We start from the raw sequence: 19,876 nt of genomic DNA on the forward strand, positions 1-19,876 counted from the left end.
GAAAAAAATATAATTTTAAATGTTATCATTAATATATTATATTATGTATATTGTTAAAGATTGTAAATTAAAAACAAAAACAAAAAAAAACACTAATATGCTTTCAATATACAAAGTAATTTTTAATCATTAAATATAAATATATGCCTAAAAGTTGATTCATTTTTTTATAATAAATTCATTTATCTATTGGTTTTTTTTGTACATTGTCATATAAATATATAAATTATAAATATATGATTTAAATCTATCTATTTAATTTTTCGGTTAATTTAGTAAACTATACATATATGTGTTAAATTGTAAGTATAGTATATACCAATCACTTTCAAATATAATAAAGTTTACCATATTTAGTTTATTGGATTTTTTTATCAAGGATTGTTTCGAGTTTTTGGTGAAACTTAAATTAGATTGTTACGGGTTAAATGTTGATAAATAAATTGTTCGGTATAAATTAACAACATTTGGCTCAAAAATTTTAGGTGTAAAAAATGGATAATCTGAGTATTTTTAAAATTTTGAAAATGCAAATAGATTTATCATCAAACTTGTTACGGGTTCAAAGTTTTGACTTGAAATGTAAAACAAATGAAAGTTAGAATTTTAAATGTGACTGAATTTTGAATTTATTTTTAGTGATATTTTTGAAAATAGTCAAAAGATTCGGCATGCCACCTCCAAGCTTATGAATACTTCTAACTTTTATCAAATTAGAAACATTTGTCAGTATTTACTTTTTCTTGAATAACGATTAGAAAGTTGTATGTGAAGCATGTCGTACAAAATTATACGCAAGTGAAGCAAAACATTTACAAAATTGAACGGGTTAACCTGTTTTTTTTTTGTCAATTGGCAAAGTCGAGAAGTCTCTCAACCTTATCAAAATCTTTTAAATGGTGTAGCTCAAAACTATTATTATATGAAAAGTATTCTCCGAAATTGGTTTATAATCAAATTTCTTTCAATTATACATACATGATATCGAGAATAAATTTTCAATAGACGGAGTGTTCTTGTGTATGTTTTTGCACGTGCATTTTTTTTGTTAAGGTCATTTTTTTTGGAAAAAAATATTTTATGAAATAAATAGAATCAATTTATGTATAATGATACAAACATAGATGTAACACATTTTTTTAATATACATTATGTATTGCTTTATTTGTAACTTAATTATGTAGATTATCTCGTGTGTAACGGGTAGAGATGAGATCGGGACTGTACCCGTACCTTTACCCGAAAGTACCCGTACCTAAAATCAGTAAATTTTAGTACCCATACCCGTACCCGAATTATATGGTACGGGTACGGGTATAGGTACAGGTACGGGTGCAGGTACTTTGGGTACGGTACTCGCTTTAGTACCTCTTTTTCTTTTTAAAAAAAAATCTCCACTAAACTAGGTATCGGTAACGGTACGATACCGACAATGAATTATCTATAATACCAAAATCGTAACACCGCAACCAAAACATAATACCAAAACTAAAAATGAAACAAATCAACCATGTTATAAAATTCATGTCCTTTTCCTTTTTTTAGTTTATTGCTTCCTCAATTTCTATGTAAAAACAAGAGAGAAAGTTAATATATGTTATTTAATTATATACACGATTACATATACATAAAATAAAATATACGAATACACAATATATGAATATACACATATAAATTGAGAATGAACTTATTCAATTAATATATATTATGTTTTGATAAACTTGCTTGAAAGTTAAGTCGTAAGTGTTGGAAACATAATAAAAACCCCTACATATTCTAAACGGGTACCAGTACCCGTAATATCCGTACTTGTACCCGTACCTGTACCCGAAAATACACTTACCTATAATCAGTAAATTTGCGTACTCATACCCGTTCCCAATAGACACGTACAGGTACGGGTACAAGTACGGGTACTGAACAGGTACGGCTACGTGTATTTAGAAAAAAAAGCTCATCTCTAGTAACGGGCTCAAAAGCTGGTAATAATAATAATTAATTTCAGTAAATATTAAAATATATGCATCTACGTAACCAAATGATTGCGTCAAAACATATAAAGACTGTTAATGGTAATTCAAACTATTTTAAAATAAATATATACGGTCTATTAATATTATTTTAAATTGGTTTGAATTTGATATATTTTTCTCTCTCTCGCATTTATGTTATACTCTCTCTCCCTAAAATATATGTCACATATGTAATTTCATTCCTATATGTAGCCGTGAGATGTTTATTGCAATACACGCAACAAGATGAAAACAGTATTACTTTTACTTGTTCTTTTCTCCACAATCTCTCTTTCTTTAGGTCATTCACCATTACTGGATCCGGTTCGTGACATTCACGGAAAATTGGTCCGGTCAGGAACAAAATACCATGTTTTAGATGATTCGGGTATCGGTTTAACACTAGCCACCATAAAAAACAACAAGTCATGTCCCCTTGATGTAGTTCAAGCAAACCAAGAAGCAGATGTTAACATGGCTTTAACATTCACACCGTCCGACCCAAAGAAAAGTGTCATCCGGGAATTCACAGATCTTAACATTGTGTTCTCAGGTTCAGCAAATATCTGTAATCAGTCAGGTGTGTGGATGTTCGATGGTTATGATGGGATTGTGTTTATATCAGGTAATGGAGTCGCAGGAAACCCTGGTGAAGAAACCGTGCCAAATTGGTTCAAGATAGTGAAGTACGAAGATGGTTACAAGTTTATGTACCACCCGAGGGTGTGTGCCTTTTGCTACACTCTCTCTGGACATTTTGGTGTTAACGTTGCCGAAAACCGAAGAAAGTTTCTGACTATAACTGATCCACCTCTCAAGTTTAAGTTTGTACCATAATCAATTCTTAATTTATGCCTAGCTATAATATTATTAATAAACATATAGTTCAAGTGATTTAAGGTAATTGAATTATTTTGAATATATATGTGTTTACAACATTACAAAGGAAATGTGTACAAAACCAGAAATTTATATGAACAGAAAGTTTTAAGTTATTTTTTAATCATCGGCCGCGAGAAATTACATTCCATTTATTGGGTGTTTGACGTAGCTTTAATGTAACTTTTCGTGTTTGGTGTTGGTGGTTGTTTTGTCTAGCTTCTTGCGACAAAAGTTGAAAAAATAATAAAATAATAAATTCATTATGATTGTTAAGAGCATGGGCGGATCGGATCTAGTGTATTGGGAGGGGTAGCACCCGCTGCCCCTCAACTTTTCCGGCTAAGTAGAATTTTTTTTTTCTTTTTTTTAAATTTTATGTATCTCGTTACCTGTTACCCCTCAAGTTTGGATCATCCCACTATTTAATGAAAAACTTAAAAGGCCACTACCTAACCAAAAACCCAAGTTAAAAAGTGAGCCCAAGATCATTTTCTTAACTTTGTTACAGGTTATGAAGTTTGAACGGTGAAGAAATTAAACGCATTATGAACAAAGGTGAGGTGAGGTGAGGTGAGGTGAGGTTAGAATTGAGTTGTGTCATGTGACACTTGAACTTGTGATTTTATACAATCCGGAACACACAATTAATGAACTAGTTATTTACATTTGTAGTGTTTTGTGAGAGGTAACATGCAATAAATGAATTAATAGTTTTATGTTTGTAGTGGTATTGGGATTGGTAGCACATAATTAATGAATTAATTGTTTAATAGTCAAATTGATACAAATAATATAACTTTGATTGTAATTGTATGCAACAAATCAATCTAGTGTAGTTGGCAAATTCCAAACAATTGGTTCTAGTTATTTTCATAATAAAAGTTTCGAGACCCACCTGCTTCAAGATTGTAATTATATGGATATCAATTAATTGTTTAAATAATCAATTTTTGTATATATCGAGAACTTGAAACTTAAAAGAGAGAATTGGGATGAAATAGGAGTTTAGGAAGTAGCATTGGGCTTTGTTTATAATTTTAGAGTTATTGTTTATTCGATTATGCTTATATTTTGTTTCTTTTTAAAATTAGGGGACTTGAAAGTTGGAAGATCAAACCACATTCTAAACAAGTTGTTATTATAAGTTTTTTTAAAAGAAAATTCCAAGAAAATAACGATATTGGTCAAAGTTCACATATTGCTAAGACGGGTGCATTGTGGCCATTTCAAACCGGGGGGGGGGGGGGGGGCTCTTTTTCACTACCACATAGATCACAAATACCATAACATGGTCCAACTATGGGAGGCGTTAACGGGCAAGTGTGAGCTGGCTAATGGAGTGAATGGATACAGGGCACTAACGCTAACGACTAACTTACCACAACAAGCTCAAGTGAACAAAATCACAACTGGGTAGGGGTGAAGGGTATGGTCTAGTTAGCGGCATGTGATGTAATGTGATAGAATAAATTCGTTGATCGTCTTCAACTACAACACATAGTCTAATGATAGCGTAACATAAAACGGAGTCTTCCTGCTCCTGAAACTCAACAACAAAATGACCATTGGATCATTTTATGTTTCTATTAGTATCATTGTAATTAACTTGTTCACTTCGATTTTCATTGGGTTAAACTTGACCTTCCCATCCTTTATCATGACCATGATCTCTACCTTGTCTTTGGTTATCGCATCATTGTCCTCGTCCATACTGATCTCGATCGAACTCACCATTCCTTGATCTTTTTTGCCCATCATCCTTTGAACATAACAAATTTCTATGATCTTCACTTGATCAGTCTTGTTCTCTAATTCACCCTTTGTATGTTTCCAATCTCCCAACAACATACTCAAATGACATGGACTCAATTTATGAGTAGTGTTTGATACCAACACGACTTAAAGTTTTTATTTGGGTACAACTTGAGCAATTTTTCATGGTTACTTCATTATCAAGACTCGATCCAAGACTCTCGAACTTGGCGACTTTTCTTCTTAGTTTGTCAGAGAACTCAACAATTGACTCACTATTATTCGTCTTAGAACAAAGTCCAATTTACCCGAGAAACTGGTCTCGGGTAAATGTCCATACATCTTTTGCATTTTTGTGCAAAAGATGAACGCCCTAATCGTCATATTCAATAGACCATAAGTTTACAAGATCGATTCCACCATAATCTACCAAATCGTACAGTCTTTGATAGTCAATTTTGGGCATTGTTATAGAACATTTTGTTACTGTCTAGCGGGTATAGCCACTACTCATGCTACACCTGCTGCCATACTTTTTGTTATCCTTTGCTCGCCTACCGATCACTCTCTCAACTTCTCCACACAAGTCTATATCTTGGTTTCATATCACAACGGTATCATACAGATTTTATTTAGCCGAATAATACTTCCCACACATGTTTGATCGGCTTACATAGCTTTTACACGCATAAGATCTTCTTTTACACGCATAAGATCTTCGTATCACACATATCTCCTTTTCACTTCTACTCAACCTATCTCCACCTTCACACATGTCACTCAGTTTTCTTGTATTCTAATTGATATAGATCGCTACGTTTTCTTTTGAACCACTCATGTTCTTGGTTGTTGATCTGTTTATCACACATCTGATTCAAAAGTTAGTTTCTTGTTCTTCAATTGATTTCTTGATTCCACACATGTTTATTAATCGATTTCAGTTCGATTCTTTACGAGTTCTTAATTTCTATTGATCTCTTCTTGGTCGTTGTTGCACTTTGATTTTATTATTGATTGTTGCTTATTGTGATTCAACTGATGGGTTCGTTTTTTCAAAAAGTGTTTCGACAAATGATGTTGGTCGGCTATTGAACTTGATCACTCCTTGGTTTTTACTCTCGTCTGAAGAACTTGCCCTGATACCAATTTCTGGCCTAGAGCACACACATAAACACATCTTGATCAATGAACACAAAACAACTTGGTTTGCGATAAACTCACGACTCTTTTCTTTATTAATCAACTCATATGTAAACTCTACACCCAAACGTTGAAACGTAGCTAATATTTAAACTTGAACATACTACATTGTGATTCTAACACTCATTATACAAACAAATAAATATACCCAAAATCGACAAGCATAATTAACCAACTAAACAACTCAAATTCAAATTCTAACTAATCTTGTATCAATCTTGACGTGTTTGACATGTGAACTTAGGATTAACTCCAACAAACTTGATTTGGTGATGTCAAGATAGATTGTAATAACTTGTAAAGACTAAAAATGCCAATTTAATTTTTGTAATGAAACTATATTATTAAAATGAATATACAGAATTGAATTTGTAATTAATTAGATATACTATTCTCTAATTTATGTTAAATAAACCACATAATGTTCTCCCTGTATGTATGTGTATATATATATATATATATATATATGTATATATATATATATATATATGTTCTCGTGAAATTTTTATTCCAAAATAATTTTCACAAGATGAAAATAGTGTTACTTCTTTTGTCAACAATCTGGCTTTCTTTAGGAAAGTCATTGCCAAATCCAATTCTTGATATTAATGGAAAATGGCTCCAGTCAAGAACACAATATTACATACTCGATGAAGCCGGGGTTGGCGTAACGCTAGCCAGCATAAGAAACGAGGCGTGTCCACTTGATGTAGTTCAAGCAAACCAAAAAGGAGATCATCCCATGCCTTTAACATTCACACCATCAAACCCTAATAAACGTATCGTCAAAGAGTTCACAGATCTTAATATTGTATTCTCGGGTTCAAGAATTTGTAATCAGTCAAACGTGTGGACGCTCGATGGTTATCATTGGGAGCAGATCATATCTAGTTATGGAGTCTTAGGAAACCCCGGTGAAGATACCACGAGGAACTGGTTCGAGATAGAGAAGTACAAAGATGGTTACAAGCTTGTGTACTGGCCTAAGGTGTGTGCGAATTGCGGAACTCCTACGGGACACTTTGGTGTCACGATTGCTGAAAACGGAAGAAAGGTTTTGTCCATAACTGATGACGTGCCTCTCAAGATTAAGTTCATCAAAGCATAATAAATTCTTAATTTACGCCTATATGTAATACTGGATTAGAAACGGTTTATTACATAAGTTGAATACAAGACATATTAAATACTTAGTAATGAAGATTTAGAAATAGTAAATGATATGTTTGAAATTACCTATACCAATAAATTACTAACAATTAAATTGTAGTCAGATGTCTTATATATTAGTTATAGTTATTGTATTTAACACATTATTTATTACTATAAATAAGAATAGGAAGAATATAATAAGCAGGGGAAAATAATAAGGAAGTTAGCTAACGGAGTTAACAAATTGGACTGAAATGGAAAGAAAATGAAATCACGAGAACGGAAATGACGAGAAAATTTGGTTTAAATAACGAGTGAGCAAACTACATTAACAGAAATAACAGTTTACTCTTAAATTAACAATGTTAACTTTAATTTTAATTTTTCTATCTGCTAGAAATTGAGCTGGGAGTGCATGAATAATTGGGTGAGTGGCAGTGTAACCTAGAGGTGCACAAATTGGGTTTTTTCTAATACCCGGGTTTGGGTATGAACCGGTTTCGAGTATGATCGGGTATTGAGAGAAATCGGGTAGGGTTTTGAGGAGAAAAACCCAACCCTATATACCCGGGTAGGGTATGATCGGGTTCGGGTATTGGAACCGGGTATGTGTCCAGGTACAACCCTGTATTAATACCCGGTTTTGAATTTGTAATTTTTTTATACATTTTTTAATTTCTTTAAAATTTAAATTTGCTTTGTAATTTATAAAACTAATTAAACTATATTACAAAACTATAAATCCACTTAATTACAAATTATTTACTTAGTAAAATACTAATAAAAATAGTAACACTTTAAGTATGTATAATTTCAATAAAGTTCAGTTTTTCACTTGTAGAAATCAAACAATTAATTTAATAAGATCTTATTAATAGGACTTATTTTATTTTACTGGCTTACTGTTTAGACGTCTGAATGCTCAAAGGTTAAATGCTTGACTTTTTAAAGCTTGTTGTTTTACTAAACTAACGAATATTTAATTGCATTATTCGTGCTATATATAACCAGTCCAGATATCCCATTAATATTCTTCAAACTGAGCCACATACACCAATATAAGCTAAGCCAAATCAACTCGAGTTTTAGCGAGTTGCAATACAATAACAATTTAAAAAGCCTTATCATCATCAAATGAACATACATGTATAGATTGTAGGTTAAATAGGGGTTCTAAAGTAATTGAATATAATATAAAGATTTTGAATAAAAATGGTTTACAAGGAGTGGGGAGAAGGTGATGAAAGAAGGAAACCCATATTAAAGTCATTCTTTGCTTTGCCTAAAACTTACATACACGCACCATTTGGTGCGTTTACGTGCCTCACACACATAATCACAACCAATCAAACACCTCAATCATTCATTAGCATAGCATGTAATATCCAATTATTAACTTGGAATAGATTTGCCACACCTTGTGAACAATCAACCAAAATTAATGATAGGCAATTAAAATTAATAATTGGTTACATCATAAGTGACAAAATTTAGTTATTTTAAAACTTTATCTTTATCATAATGTTACCCACAACTTCATTCACTAAAAATGTAATGTTTACACCCTAAAAGTTGTCGATTTGATAACGAGCTAATTGACTACCATAAATGAATCGGGTAGTGAACTCCGACCATTTGGGGAAAACAACATTTGAGCAATTATCATATAGTTTTACTTTTTTTTCTGAATAACCAACGAATAAAGTCCGACTATTTGGGGTAACCCAATGGCAAAAGATGACCACATACGCCTATGATCGTAGACAGCATTGGGTACCCCAAGCCCACCATCTCCTGCTCCAAGGAAAAGGCATCACCTGAAGCCTGAAGGCCCATTACAGTAAACCTAACTGGGATCGAATTCAAACTTGAAACCTTGTAGGCTCCTGCCCAAATCTTCACTTGTTCTCCCATGCTGGTGGAGATAAAGCTCAATGGAATCAAATGGTTTTGCTAAGACATCATGTGAGTATTAATGTAAAAGCGATTATTGAGATATAATAAGATAACATTAAGAATGCACGTCTTTAGGAAGGTATGTAGTGAAGTAGAAGCAAATGATTGGGCTAGGTGATCAAGAGTTGTGCTTTGTGCCTAAAAAGTTGTAAAGTGCTTGTATAAACTATAATGTGGAGGGTTAAATGCACATGAAATGATTCGTTACATATGCTGGTATTAATTGTTTATTAAGATAGCATAGATTTCAATATAGACTTCTAGTTGTTTTAAACTAAAGAAATGAATAAAAAAATAATGTTTTTATTAGTTTAAACAGTTAATGATTATGATGATTGTTTCGTCCCATTTGGGTAACATTTTCCATGTTGCACTCAAGGATACACTTGGTTAACACTTAACTTAATATGATCACTGGAACCACAATCATCGGCAACTGTTCACACCACCGTCTCCGATCACCGCGCCGCTTTCAAACAACCTCTTTAGTCACCTATAACCACTTACCGCCACCATATGTTATGTGTATACTTTTAGTTATTCTATTGTTTTTTTTATGAATAAAATAAATAACAAAGGTTGGTATATTAATTATAGGTGTAGAGTGTTTAGAAAATAGTAATTAATATAGAAAAGAAAAAAAGAAGCGGAGAATCCGTGTAAACAGGCTAGCAATAGAGAGTGGTGGTGAAGTAATGGCTTGCCTTGCTTCTCTTCCAACCACCCTGGAATCTCTCTTGCACTCACTCTAATGTCTACTCTTTCTCTCTCTATACATACATATATGTCAGCGCGATGCAGCCGGAAACACGTACCTTGGTAATTATGTAATAAGGTTATGAGTGTCCGTTGTTCGATTTGAAACCGTTGAAACCGGGTTTAATTTCACGGTTGATTTTTTCATTAACTTTTGGTTGGTCGTTTTCATCCTTCAATGTTTCGGTTTCAGTTTTAGACAACAATAACCCGTTACTAACAGTTTGACCTAAGGTTAAGTTTAAAAACCATCAAAATTAGACCGCAAATGCCCCTATATAAAATGTTATTTTTTAACTAAAAAAAACTATAACAATATTATACTCAAATTAAAGCGAAAAATTTACTCACTATTATGGTGCAATATCTTTTTAAAAAAGTCTTAGTAAGAGGGGGGAGGGTTAAGGATTTACTTGGTGTGAGATATCACATTGTTCGAGGAACCCTAGATGCTGTCGAAGTAAAGGATCGTCAACAAGGGCGTTCTAGTGCGTTATAGATTCTTATCCAAGACTTGTATCATTTAATGATGCCATGTGAATCGCTAGAAACATGTGAAGTGTATGGCTAACCCAATAACGAAAGTTTCATAAACTTACGAAAAAGTTATTAACGTTTAAAAATTATGTGGGAAGTTGAGTGAAGGGGCCAATGTTGTAAATATTATTTAATAACTGATTGCATTTTTTTTATTGAAAAAGTTTGCCCTTATCCTAGAGGTATTGAATGTTGTACCATGAGTTAATTGATTTTTAAAACTCTTAAAATGAACATGTCATAATTTGCATATATATTATGTATATAGTATATATATAGATATTTATTTATCCACTCTAAAAATATAGGATCTTTCATGTCATGTTATATTAGATACTAACAAATGTATTTTCGAAAGCAATTATATAGTATTTACATATTTTTGAAAAAAAAATATATCATTGGTATATGCAATGCATCATTGTAGGATATAGATAAAGAATTAAGAAATTGTAATACACGGGTACTAAGCTAGTACATACATATATGCACATATAGCACTAAGCTAGTACATACATATATGCACATATAGCGCATTCTAGTATGTTGAGAACCACAACATCTATATAAGCATTCGACGTGTTGTTTTAATAAAAAAGGTAATGTTAAAAAATTGCTCTCCATACTATTTTTATTATACTATGTTTAATTTATCCGAGTATATTGTGTGTTCATGCGTATAGATGGTGTATCCGAGTATACGCATTAGATGAAACACCATTTTTATTGATATATGGTGATGAGAGGGCATCAGATGCCATTAAAGAGCACGCCCGGTTGTCAAGAGAGCGTGGAGAGAAATGTGACGCCCGTATAGTAGAGAGAAAGTCGTTTTGTAATCGATTAACACAAACATACTGATGTTAATAAGCGCCTGTATCCTTCACTCCAAGAAAAAGAGACATTGTTGTTATTATTGTAATTGTTTTAAATCACATCCAAAATATAGAAAAAAATCAACAAAAATTCTTATAATAAAAACTAGATTACCATCTCTCTATTTCTAATTATAAACCAATCCAATGCTAGACAATTAAGAAGAATATTAGTGGACTAATTCACACTTACCACACATCATGTCATAATCCACCTTCTCTTATCCACACACACACAACCTTATATATATATATATCCACCAGTCACCACCACCTCAAATACTCTTTCATTCTCATTCCTCCACCCATGGATCCCACCACCCTCCAAACCACCTCCACCACCACAGCCACCACCTCCGGCAACGACAACGAAGGCGGCCGAATCGATCCTCCCAACATCCTCAAAGGCAAACGCACAAAACGTCCAAGACCCACCATTCTAACACACTCCACCACCTCCTACAACCCTTCTCCAACCTCATCTTCTGATTTTCCGGCCACTAGCACCACAACCGAAGACGAAGACACCGCAAACTGCCTCATTCTTCTCTCCAAAGGCCATAATATTCATCCCATTCATGACATTCATAACAACAATATTATTAATATACCCGAATCCTCTTGTTACAAGTTTAACAGCAAAAAATACATCAACGGATTAACGGGATCAACATACGTGTACGAATGCAAAACATGCACACGGACGTTTTCATCATTTCAAGCGCTCGGAGGCCATCGCGCAAGCCACAAGAAACCAAGAATCACCGAACCCGAAACGCAAAAACAAGCGTTGTTTTCGGACGAGGATGAACCCTCTTCGGTTTCTCATAATATGCACCAACGGATTCAATCACCCAATTCCAAGAAATTTTCATCAAAGCTTCACGAATGTTCGATATGTGGCGCGGAATTTAATTCCGGACAAGCATTGGGCGGACACATGCGGAGACACCGTGGCAATATTATTACCAGCACAAACGCAAACACCAACACAAACACCACATTGTCTTTGATACCTTATAGTCCGGTTACAACAACGTTGTCCGTGGTGGCGGACGATCGAAATTATGATCAAAAGTCAACCAATGATGGGTTGTGTTTGGATTTGGATCTTAACCTTCCAGCATCAACATTAGTGGATTGTCATTACTAATATTACAAAGTTGCAAATTATGATTATATATATACATATATTTTTTGTATGATAATTGATTACTTATTTAATTAATATTGTGAAGGTAAGATGTGAAATTGTTCATCATACCTACAAATTAATTTCTAGTTTTTTTTATATAATATGATTATGGATGTAAATTTAAAATTCTTTTGATTATTGGGTCACATTATTAATTGAACTTGAATTTAATTATGTTTTTAAGTTTGTGGAAAGTGGCATTCTTTTCTTGTTCATGATCTCTTATTATTGGATTTCTTGTTTTTCAAGTGAGGAAAGATAGGTTGGCAAGGTATTGTCATTACCATCCTAATCATAAAGTCAAAAGGGTTTATCTTCCAATTAATAACTAATTATTAATTAATTAATAGTATTAATAAGGTGTTAAGACTGTACCGCACTGGTAACCGGACACCTAACCGGTTCGACTAGCTTACATGGTTGAACTAGTGCTGGTTGGGCTAACCAGTTGTGGTTGGATAAGTAGTACGGCCGATTTAATGACCGGTTCATTTTTTTATCGCGTTGGGTGTTTGGATGTTTTTTAAGCAACAAAGTTGTAACTTTTATTTTGAAGTAGAATATATCAATAAAACAAGGGAAAAAAATTTAAACAATATCTACCCAAGGTTTTCGCTTTTTACGCATTATCTATTGTATAAATTTCTATATATGAAACAGATAATGACTTATATAATATTTATTAAGGCCAACTAAACCTTTATTTAAAATTTTAAACAAAATTATCTTTTTAATACACAAAATCGTTGAATTTAGTAATTATTTTCATTAAATTTGATATTTTATATTAATCATTGATTAAAGCATAATATGTGCAACTAAAATAACTAAAATCATAATGTGGTCCAATTGCACGTGTAAATCATGTGATTTCTTAGTGTCATGGTGTGACAATCATACATCTTCAAAAGGCTCATCACAAGCCACCAATCCACCATGTTTAATCTGGCAAAAGTATACTATAATAACCAATTTTATGGTTTATGCTTCGCATCGACTAATTCCTAAAGTCCGATCTTCAACTCGACTTTCTTGTTCGAACGGACTCTCTACTCTCTAGTCTTGACATGATATGCATAACGTGATCTCTGTAGATTCGTAATCTTTTTGTTATCGATCATTTTTGCACTCATATAGATGCTCATTTTCCGATAAACTTGGCTTGTACAAAGATTAGTGTTTTACATATTAATTAATAGTGACATTTTGCATGTGTTAATACACAAATTGGCAAGTTCGTACCCCGTACATTTTGAGTTTTTTTTTTATTTACTAGATTTTGATATAGCTTGATTAAAGACGAGTATTTGCATATTTCTACTTTTTTTTTTATGTAACAGGTTTGTGACGTTTGTCCAAGTCACTCAAAATTGGTTTTGTTCACATATGAACAGTTTATTTACTTGTAGACAATTAATGACACCGGTTAATGCCTTAATGATCCTAGGCCGAGTTGGGTTATATTTTTTATTTGTTATGGCCCGAACCGGTATAACATGGTCTCTGTATATGGGCCTAATTAGGGCCTCAATGTTTTAAATGGTCCTAGGCTGAGTTGGATCAATTTTTTTAACTCTCAAGTAGTGAACTAGTGATGCACAAAATATCCAAACCCAGAACCTCCTAAAAAAACCCCGTAACCGGGTTTTTGTATACCCGGGTTTTATAATACCTGAACCTGCACCCGACCCTACCCGTAGGGTATGAACAGGGTATTCATTTCAGTACCCGGAACCGGACCCGGTAATACCTATTAACATAATTCTTAAGTCAAATCTTTTAGATGGATGAATATATTCAGCACAACCAAATTAGATACATGAATATATATTCAACAAATTGATAACTAATTTTAACTGTATCAGATACTTCCAACTACTCACTGCAGTATCTGTCAAGTGGTCCTGATAATTTAGCATATATACTTATTCTGTAGAAAACCAAATACGTATACTGAAACGTCTGTCAGCTACCGCAGCTGCTCAAAAACTTGACGTGCGTATTTTATGGACTGTTTTTGCTCGTTACACGTAGATGCTAGCAAACTCTCTTTTTGTGAACACGAAGCATATGCGTATTTTGATGGTTAACGCGAGTTACTAAACTCTATTGACTAATGCAAGTTATAAACTCATTTAAACATTTGGTGGTTAAAACTTAAAAGATGCATATAGATCTATGTTGTGCGACCAAAATCATTTAGAGCGGTTAGAAACTTTGGGTTTCTTAAATCTTAACTAGCTTTAGCTCGGGCTCAAGCTTAAATGGAGCTCGAGTCAATTTATTAATTGTTAAAATTTTATTAAAAATAGTATTCTTTACATAAACTCTAAATTTTTAAGAGATGTGCTAACAATTAAATGAAATGGAAAGTATCTCAAGTAAACTTCCATTATGTGACCCGTTTAACATCATGTAAAATTGTTCTCATTTTCTTTAATTTTAATTTTGTGTGTGTAGGATGAGGGCGCTTTGTAGGTGGACGTGGAGATGATTGTAGCGAACGTGGTGGACATGAGTTCAATCGTGATTTGTGTTTTGGATTTGTAGTTGAACTTAATTTGTACTTGAGTTTGAGTTAGATTGGTTTCGTGTTGAACTTATTATGTATGCTTCTTTCTTTTTTTTTTTAATGTAAACTTTGTGTTTTAGACATTTTAGATTTAAAAGACTTGATTTAATATTATTTTGAGTTTTAGAATTTAAAATTTAAAACTTTGTACAAACCAAGTCGCTCGGTTTCAAACCAAACCAAGTTCAAGCATCAACATATCGCACGTTTCCTTAAATCCAAACTGTTTGGTTCAGCTCGGTTTCAAACCAAGCCAAGTATGAGTAAGCATGTGTTTAGTTTGGCTCGGTTCATGAACATCCCTAATATCCATTGTAACATCATGAAATCATCGAGTCAAAAGTACCAAGTTTAAAAGTAAAAGGACCAAAAAGAAAATTCTGATTTCTTGGCCGATCGGGATACGCGACGGCCTTAGAGCCCATGTCATCGCGTATCGCGATAACACTATCTGACAGCGAGACACGTGTCGCCACGTGTCACCAGGTGGCAGTATGTCTCGCCACGTGTCACCAGCGTCCGCCACGTGGCAACCCTATGTGTGATTCATCAACGTTGGGATACGCGACGAGGTTCTTTCAGACCATCGCGTATAGCGATGGCCTAGCGAACTCAGCCTATAAATAGGGGCATCCAGCCCTCTCATTCATCACACCATCACTTCACAACCCTTTCTCTCTCTAAAAACCATACTCCCTCACTCTATCTCGATAATCGTGCCAAGTTACCTCGTTTTCCGAGCCTAAACCGGAGTTATCTTGAAATACGTGCAATACACCGACGACGACAATATCTCGAAGCATGTTCCGCCAATAGACGACCCGACATCTGCCTCGAAGTGCGTGCCAACCAAGATTGAAATACGACGTGCCTCGATTTGCGTGATAAGGAGTTGTTGATCAAAGATGTCTCGCGAAGCGTGAAGGCGTCGAAGTGCTGCCCAAGTATCTAGGGTTTTTATTAGCCAACAAAGGTAGGCATAATGCCCGAATAAAATAATATAAAAATATTAAAATGCTTAAAACCCTAAGTCGAGGGTATACTCAATACCTCGAAAATAAACAAAAAAAACATAACAAAGAAATATAAAGGAAGGAGATATAAAAATAATGTGATTCTTTGTTAATAATATTATTTAAGTTTATTATTATTATTCTTAAATAATAAGAAAAGTAAAATATACGTTTTGTCAAGAAGAAGAAACGTAGAGTTTAAGAAAAGTAAAACAAGTAAAACTAGAGGTTTAACTTGTAAAAAGAAAAGAAAGTATATTTAAACATAAGGTTTAAAAATAAAATATAATTGAGGTAAATATTATACAAAATAGACTAGAGGTGTTAAGTCGGATTAAAGATCTGGTATTAACAAAAAGTTATACTCGTACTATTGGTCCGAGATAGCTAAGGAAGAACCAATCAGTGTATTGAAGCTGATCTTTTTAAAGAAAGGTGAATACGCCCAACTTTATAAACTTGTATTAAATGTGTCAAACAAATTGATTACATGAGATTACGTATCTCTAAAACATTATAAACAAAAGTAATCGCTAACCCTCAGGTAGTCGTGTACATTTGTTTTGGTCCTTACATATGTGGTAAAAAGTCGGTGGGCACACCGCGCCACACCTGGTCATAAGCCTCCACCACGATGGGCTGAACCTAATTTACGTCCGAATGAGGGTAATGTGTATACTGCTGGTACCTAACTAATGTCGAACGCTGAGGTGTTTGCTGAGTGGTTTGTGTAGAACTTAAGTTTATAATTGTGATTTGTTTTAAAACTTGATTATTCCTTAGCCACGATGGGCCGAACCTAAGTTATGTCTCGAGGGGGTAATCAAGTAAAGAAAATATTTTATGCGTCAGTGTATTCACCAGCATGTGTTGCTGACGTATTTTCTAAACATTTTACAGGTAAAGAAAATTAGCCGCTTGGAAAGGACGAAGTGACATCTAGGCGATCTGATGGCTCAGATCATTTTGTTAATATTAAAATATGAATGGTGGTTTCTTGTATAAACAAGTAATCTTTGTAAACGTTAACCGGATATTTTATAATCCCGTGTTTTGCTAAGTAAATATTTTATTTTAATCCATGCAAACATATTTTCCGCTTTAATCCGCTAACTCTGATCTATTTACAAATGTGGTATCAATTGTTGGTCGCACGTCCGACCCTAAGATGAGGGGGGGGGGGGGTGGTGACATCCATTGATAACGTGCTCTTTGAAGCTGAAACTATAATTAAAAATTATGCTATTTAACCTGACATGATTAATTAACTTAGCAGTACTCGAGCTTGAAGTCGGCTCGTTTCAAGCTTTTTACTTAAGGGGGGTGATTGGCCTAGATTTTTTAACAAAGCTTATAGTTTTTTTAGTTTTTTTTTTTTACAAAATAAGCTTAATTTGGTGTTTTGTTTAGCTTTTTAAGCTTATGTTTATTAGCTTATATAAGCTAATTTGAAGAAGATTATTTGAAGATGGTTTTTTAACTTATTTGAATAAGTTTATTTGTGTAAGAGTGTAAGTTATTCATTTGTTCTTAAATAGTGATGGATTAGTAATTATTGAAGCAACTTGTTACTTTAACAAATTAAAGAATGCTCAAGTTAAACTTGTTGGAAACTTTTTAAACTTAAATTTGGCACTTTTATTATTTTATTATAATCTTTTTGTCAACTTTTTTTTTTGTTTATTATCTCAATTATTTTGTTTAAATGCATATCGAATAGCTGAAGAGTTAATATATATGTAATCATAAATGGAGAAAGTGAATATGGGGATTTTAAACATCTAAGCTTAGATGTGAAACATTCAAAACTACGTCGTTTTAATTAATCTTACATTAAAACTTCCTTTTTTTTCTCTACAGTATCATTACGAAACCACCCAAAATGAGATTCAAAATTTTGTTGAAACCTTTGTTTATTATTATTTTTTGTTTAACTTATATGTTGAATACAATAATTGGTTGAATCCAAAACTAAAATCGAGTATTCGTCAATGGAATTCAAGTTTCAAGTATGTTTCTGTTCTTAAATCTTGACTAGCTAATTATTGAATTGTTTTAATATAATGTTTTAAAACATTGAGTGGGGATTTTCATAGTTCTCTAAATTATATATACAAAAATGAATATGACAATATTACGAAAGAAGATATACGGAGGAAGATGATGTGTGAATCAAGAGAAGGGAAGTTAAGCAAAATTATTATAATTTTTTTTACATATTCTATGCATGTTTTATTGAATCTATTTAAAGAAATTTGACATAAAAATGGATGGCTTTAATGTAATAATTGATCAAAACGACGTAATTTTGAATGTTTCACATCTAAGCTTAGACGCTTAACAACCTCATATTCACTTTCCTCATCATAAATATAATATTATAAAGATAAAGCTTGACACAAGGTAAGTTTTTAGTGGATTTGAGGTTTTCTAAATCCTGTGATCACAAATCGGCAAAGTGTGTTAGTTGGTCGTAATTAAGAGTCATTATTTATGTTTTCAGAGAAAATAATCAAATAAGTTATGAATAGGCTTTGGTATTAACGTCAAGTCGTTTCTTGAACGATGGACAATAGGTTTGCTTCACTTACACTCCAAAATGCTACTGATTTGTTTTCAATTTTTTGACAAGTTTAGGTAAACCTTTGTACATTTTATTTTAGTTTTTTTATTTGATATAGAATTGTTAACTTAGTTTATTAAATTAATAGTTATAAAGGGTCATGTTTTTTCTTAAAATAAACCCCAAATGGTGTTTGTATTATTTCTTTAATTAACATTAATAAGGGACTGTTTGGTAGACTCTTAATGGTCATTAAGTAGTTCATAACTTCTTAATGATTAAGAGATAGTTTTAAGTCTGAATGTAACAAAAATTCGTCGCTTTTCCGTAGTAAAATGTAGGTTTAATATCACCTAGTTTATAGTATACTCTTTTCTTTTAACACGAGCATGGATTTTTGTTAAATGTAAAACTTGAATTCAAGACTTCCTCATGAATTTACTATTAACCCATTAAATTATAAAATACTTAGATTAGATGTTTATAATCCCTAAACAAATACAATAATGCAATAAATCTTATCAGGCCCGGCCCAAGGGTGTGGCAGGGTAGTCGACGGCCACAGACTCGACACCCCGCTAGGCCCATTTTTTTTAAATATATGTATTTTTATGAAAAAATGTGTATAATCAATGTTTCAACACAATTACATAAATACTAGCTTGGTCTGGTGACAAAGAGGTATGACATCTAACCAAGAGGTTGTGATTTCTAGCCTTGTTTGAGATATTTTTAAGTTTATTTATATATAAAAGTTTTTTACACAATTCAAATCATAACCAACAAGCCCACTTAAAATTAATTTGTTTAAAGTCAACAAAATGTTACTTTTACTTAAGGCCCCAAAAAAAATTTCGCCTTTAACAAAAAAAAAATTCCTCTTCTCGAAGTCGCCCTGAATCTAATGATGTAATTAATCACATACTTACTACATAACGTACAACAAGATTAGTTATAATCACTTTCCCAACAACCATAAATAAACTATTCAAGGAACGCCAAATCCATTCTTCCAAGCCTTAACTCCTCTCCTCTAAATGTAAACCATGTTACATGTGCCAATGCAGCATGTACATCCGACGTATGAATAATGAACTGAATTTAGTAATTTTTTCCCTATAAGAACCAAAATCGTAATGAAAACCCTCAAATAGGGGTGAGTAATAACCAAATCGTTAACTGAAATCGAATCGAAAACTAACGTAACCGAACCAAACTCTTCATGTTTTTTATATTTTCAAGTTTGTTTCCCTTTATTTTATGTCGTATATGTATTAATAGTTTAATAATATCATTTTCATGTATTTATATCTTCATTTCATGTACTAATATCTCAATTTCATATATTTATACTTTCATTTCATGTAGTTACGCATTCATTTCATGAATATTTAAACAAAATTTTAGCCCA

General features: G+C 32.8%; 3 protein-coding genes across 3 annotated transcripts; all 3 read left to right on the forward strand.

Annotated features, from left to right (window-relative positions):
- Window positions 1-2,130: 2,130 nt before the first annotated feature.
- Window positions 2,131-3,628, forward strand: LOC143577238 (miraculin-like). Its single transcript, XM_077061125.1, has one exon. The coding sequence runs from the start codon at window positions 2,259-2,261 to the stop codon at window positions 2,847-2,849; it is 591 nt and encodes a 196-aa protein (XP_076917240.1). The 5' UTR covers window positions 2,131-2,258; the 3' UTR covers window positions 2,850-3,628.
- A 2,747-nt stretch (window positions 3,629-6,375) lies between these two features.
- Window positions 6,376-6,954, forward strand: LOC143577231 (miraculin-like). The gene has a single exon (XM_077061123.1). The coding sequence runs from the start codon at window positions 6,376-6,378 to the stop codon at window positions 6,952-6,954; it is 579 nt and encodes a 192-aa protein (XP_076917238.1).
- Window positions 6,955-11,247: 4,293 nt separating this feature from the next.
- LOC143577240 (zinc finger protein ZAT5-like) lies at window positions 11,248-12,275 on the forward strand. The gene has a single exon (XM_077061127.1). The coding sequence runs from the start codon at window positions 11,430-11,432 to the stop codon at window positions 12,273-12,275; it is 846 nt and encodes a 281-aa protein (XP_076917242.1). The 5' UTR covers window positions 11,248-11,429.
- The last annotated feature ends 7,601 nt before the right edge of the window (window positions 12,276-19,876 follow it).

The sequence above is a fragment of the Bidens hawaiensis genome, unplaced genomic scaffold, assembly GCF_021521415.1.
Source record: "Bidens hawaiensis isolate Kalapana, Puna unplaced genomic scaffold, B.hawaiensis_p1.1 tig00028495_1, whole genome shotgun sequence".
NCBI classification, from domain to species: Eukaryota; Viridiplantae; Streptophyta; class Magnoliopsida; order Asterales; family Asteraceae; genus Bidens; species Bidens hawaiensis.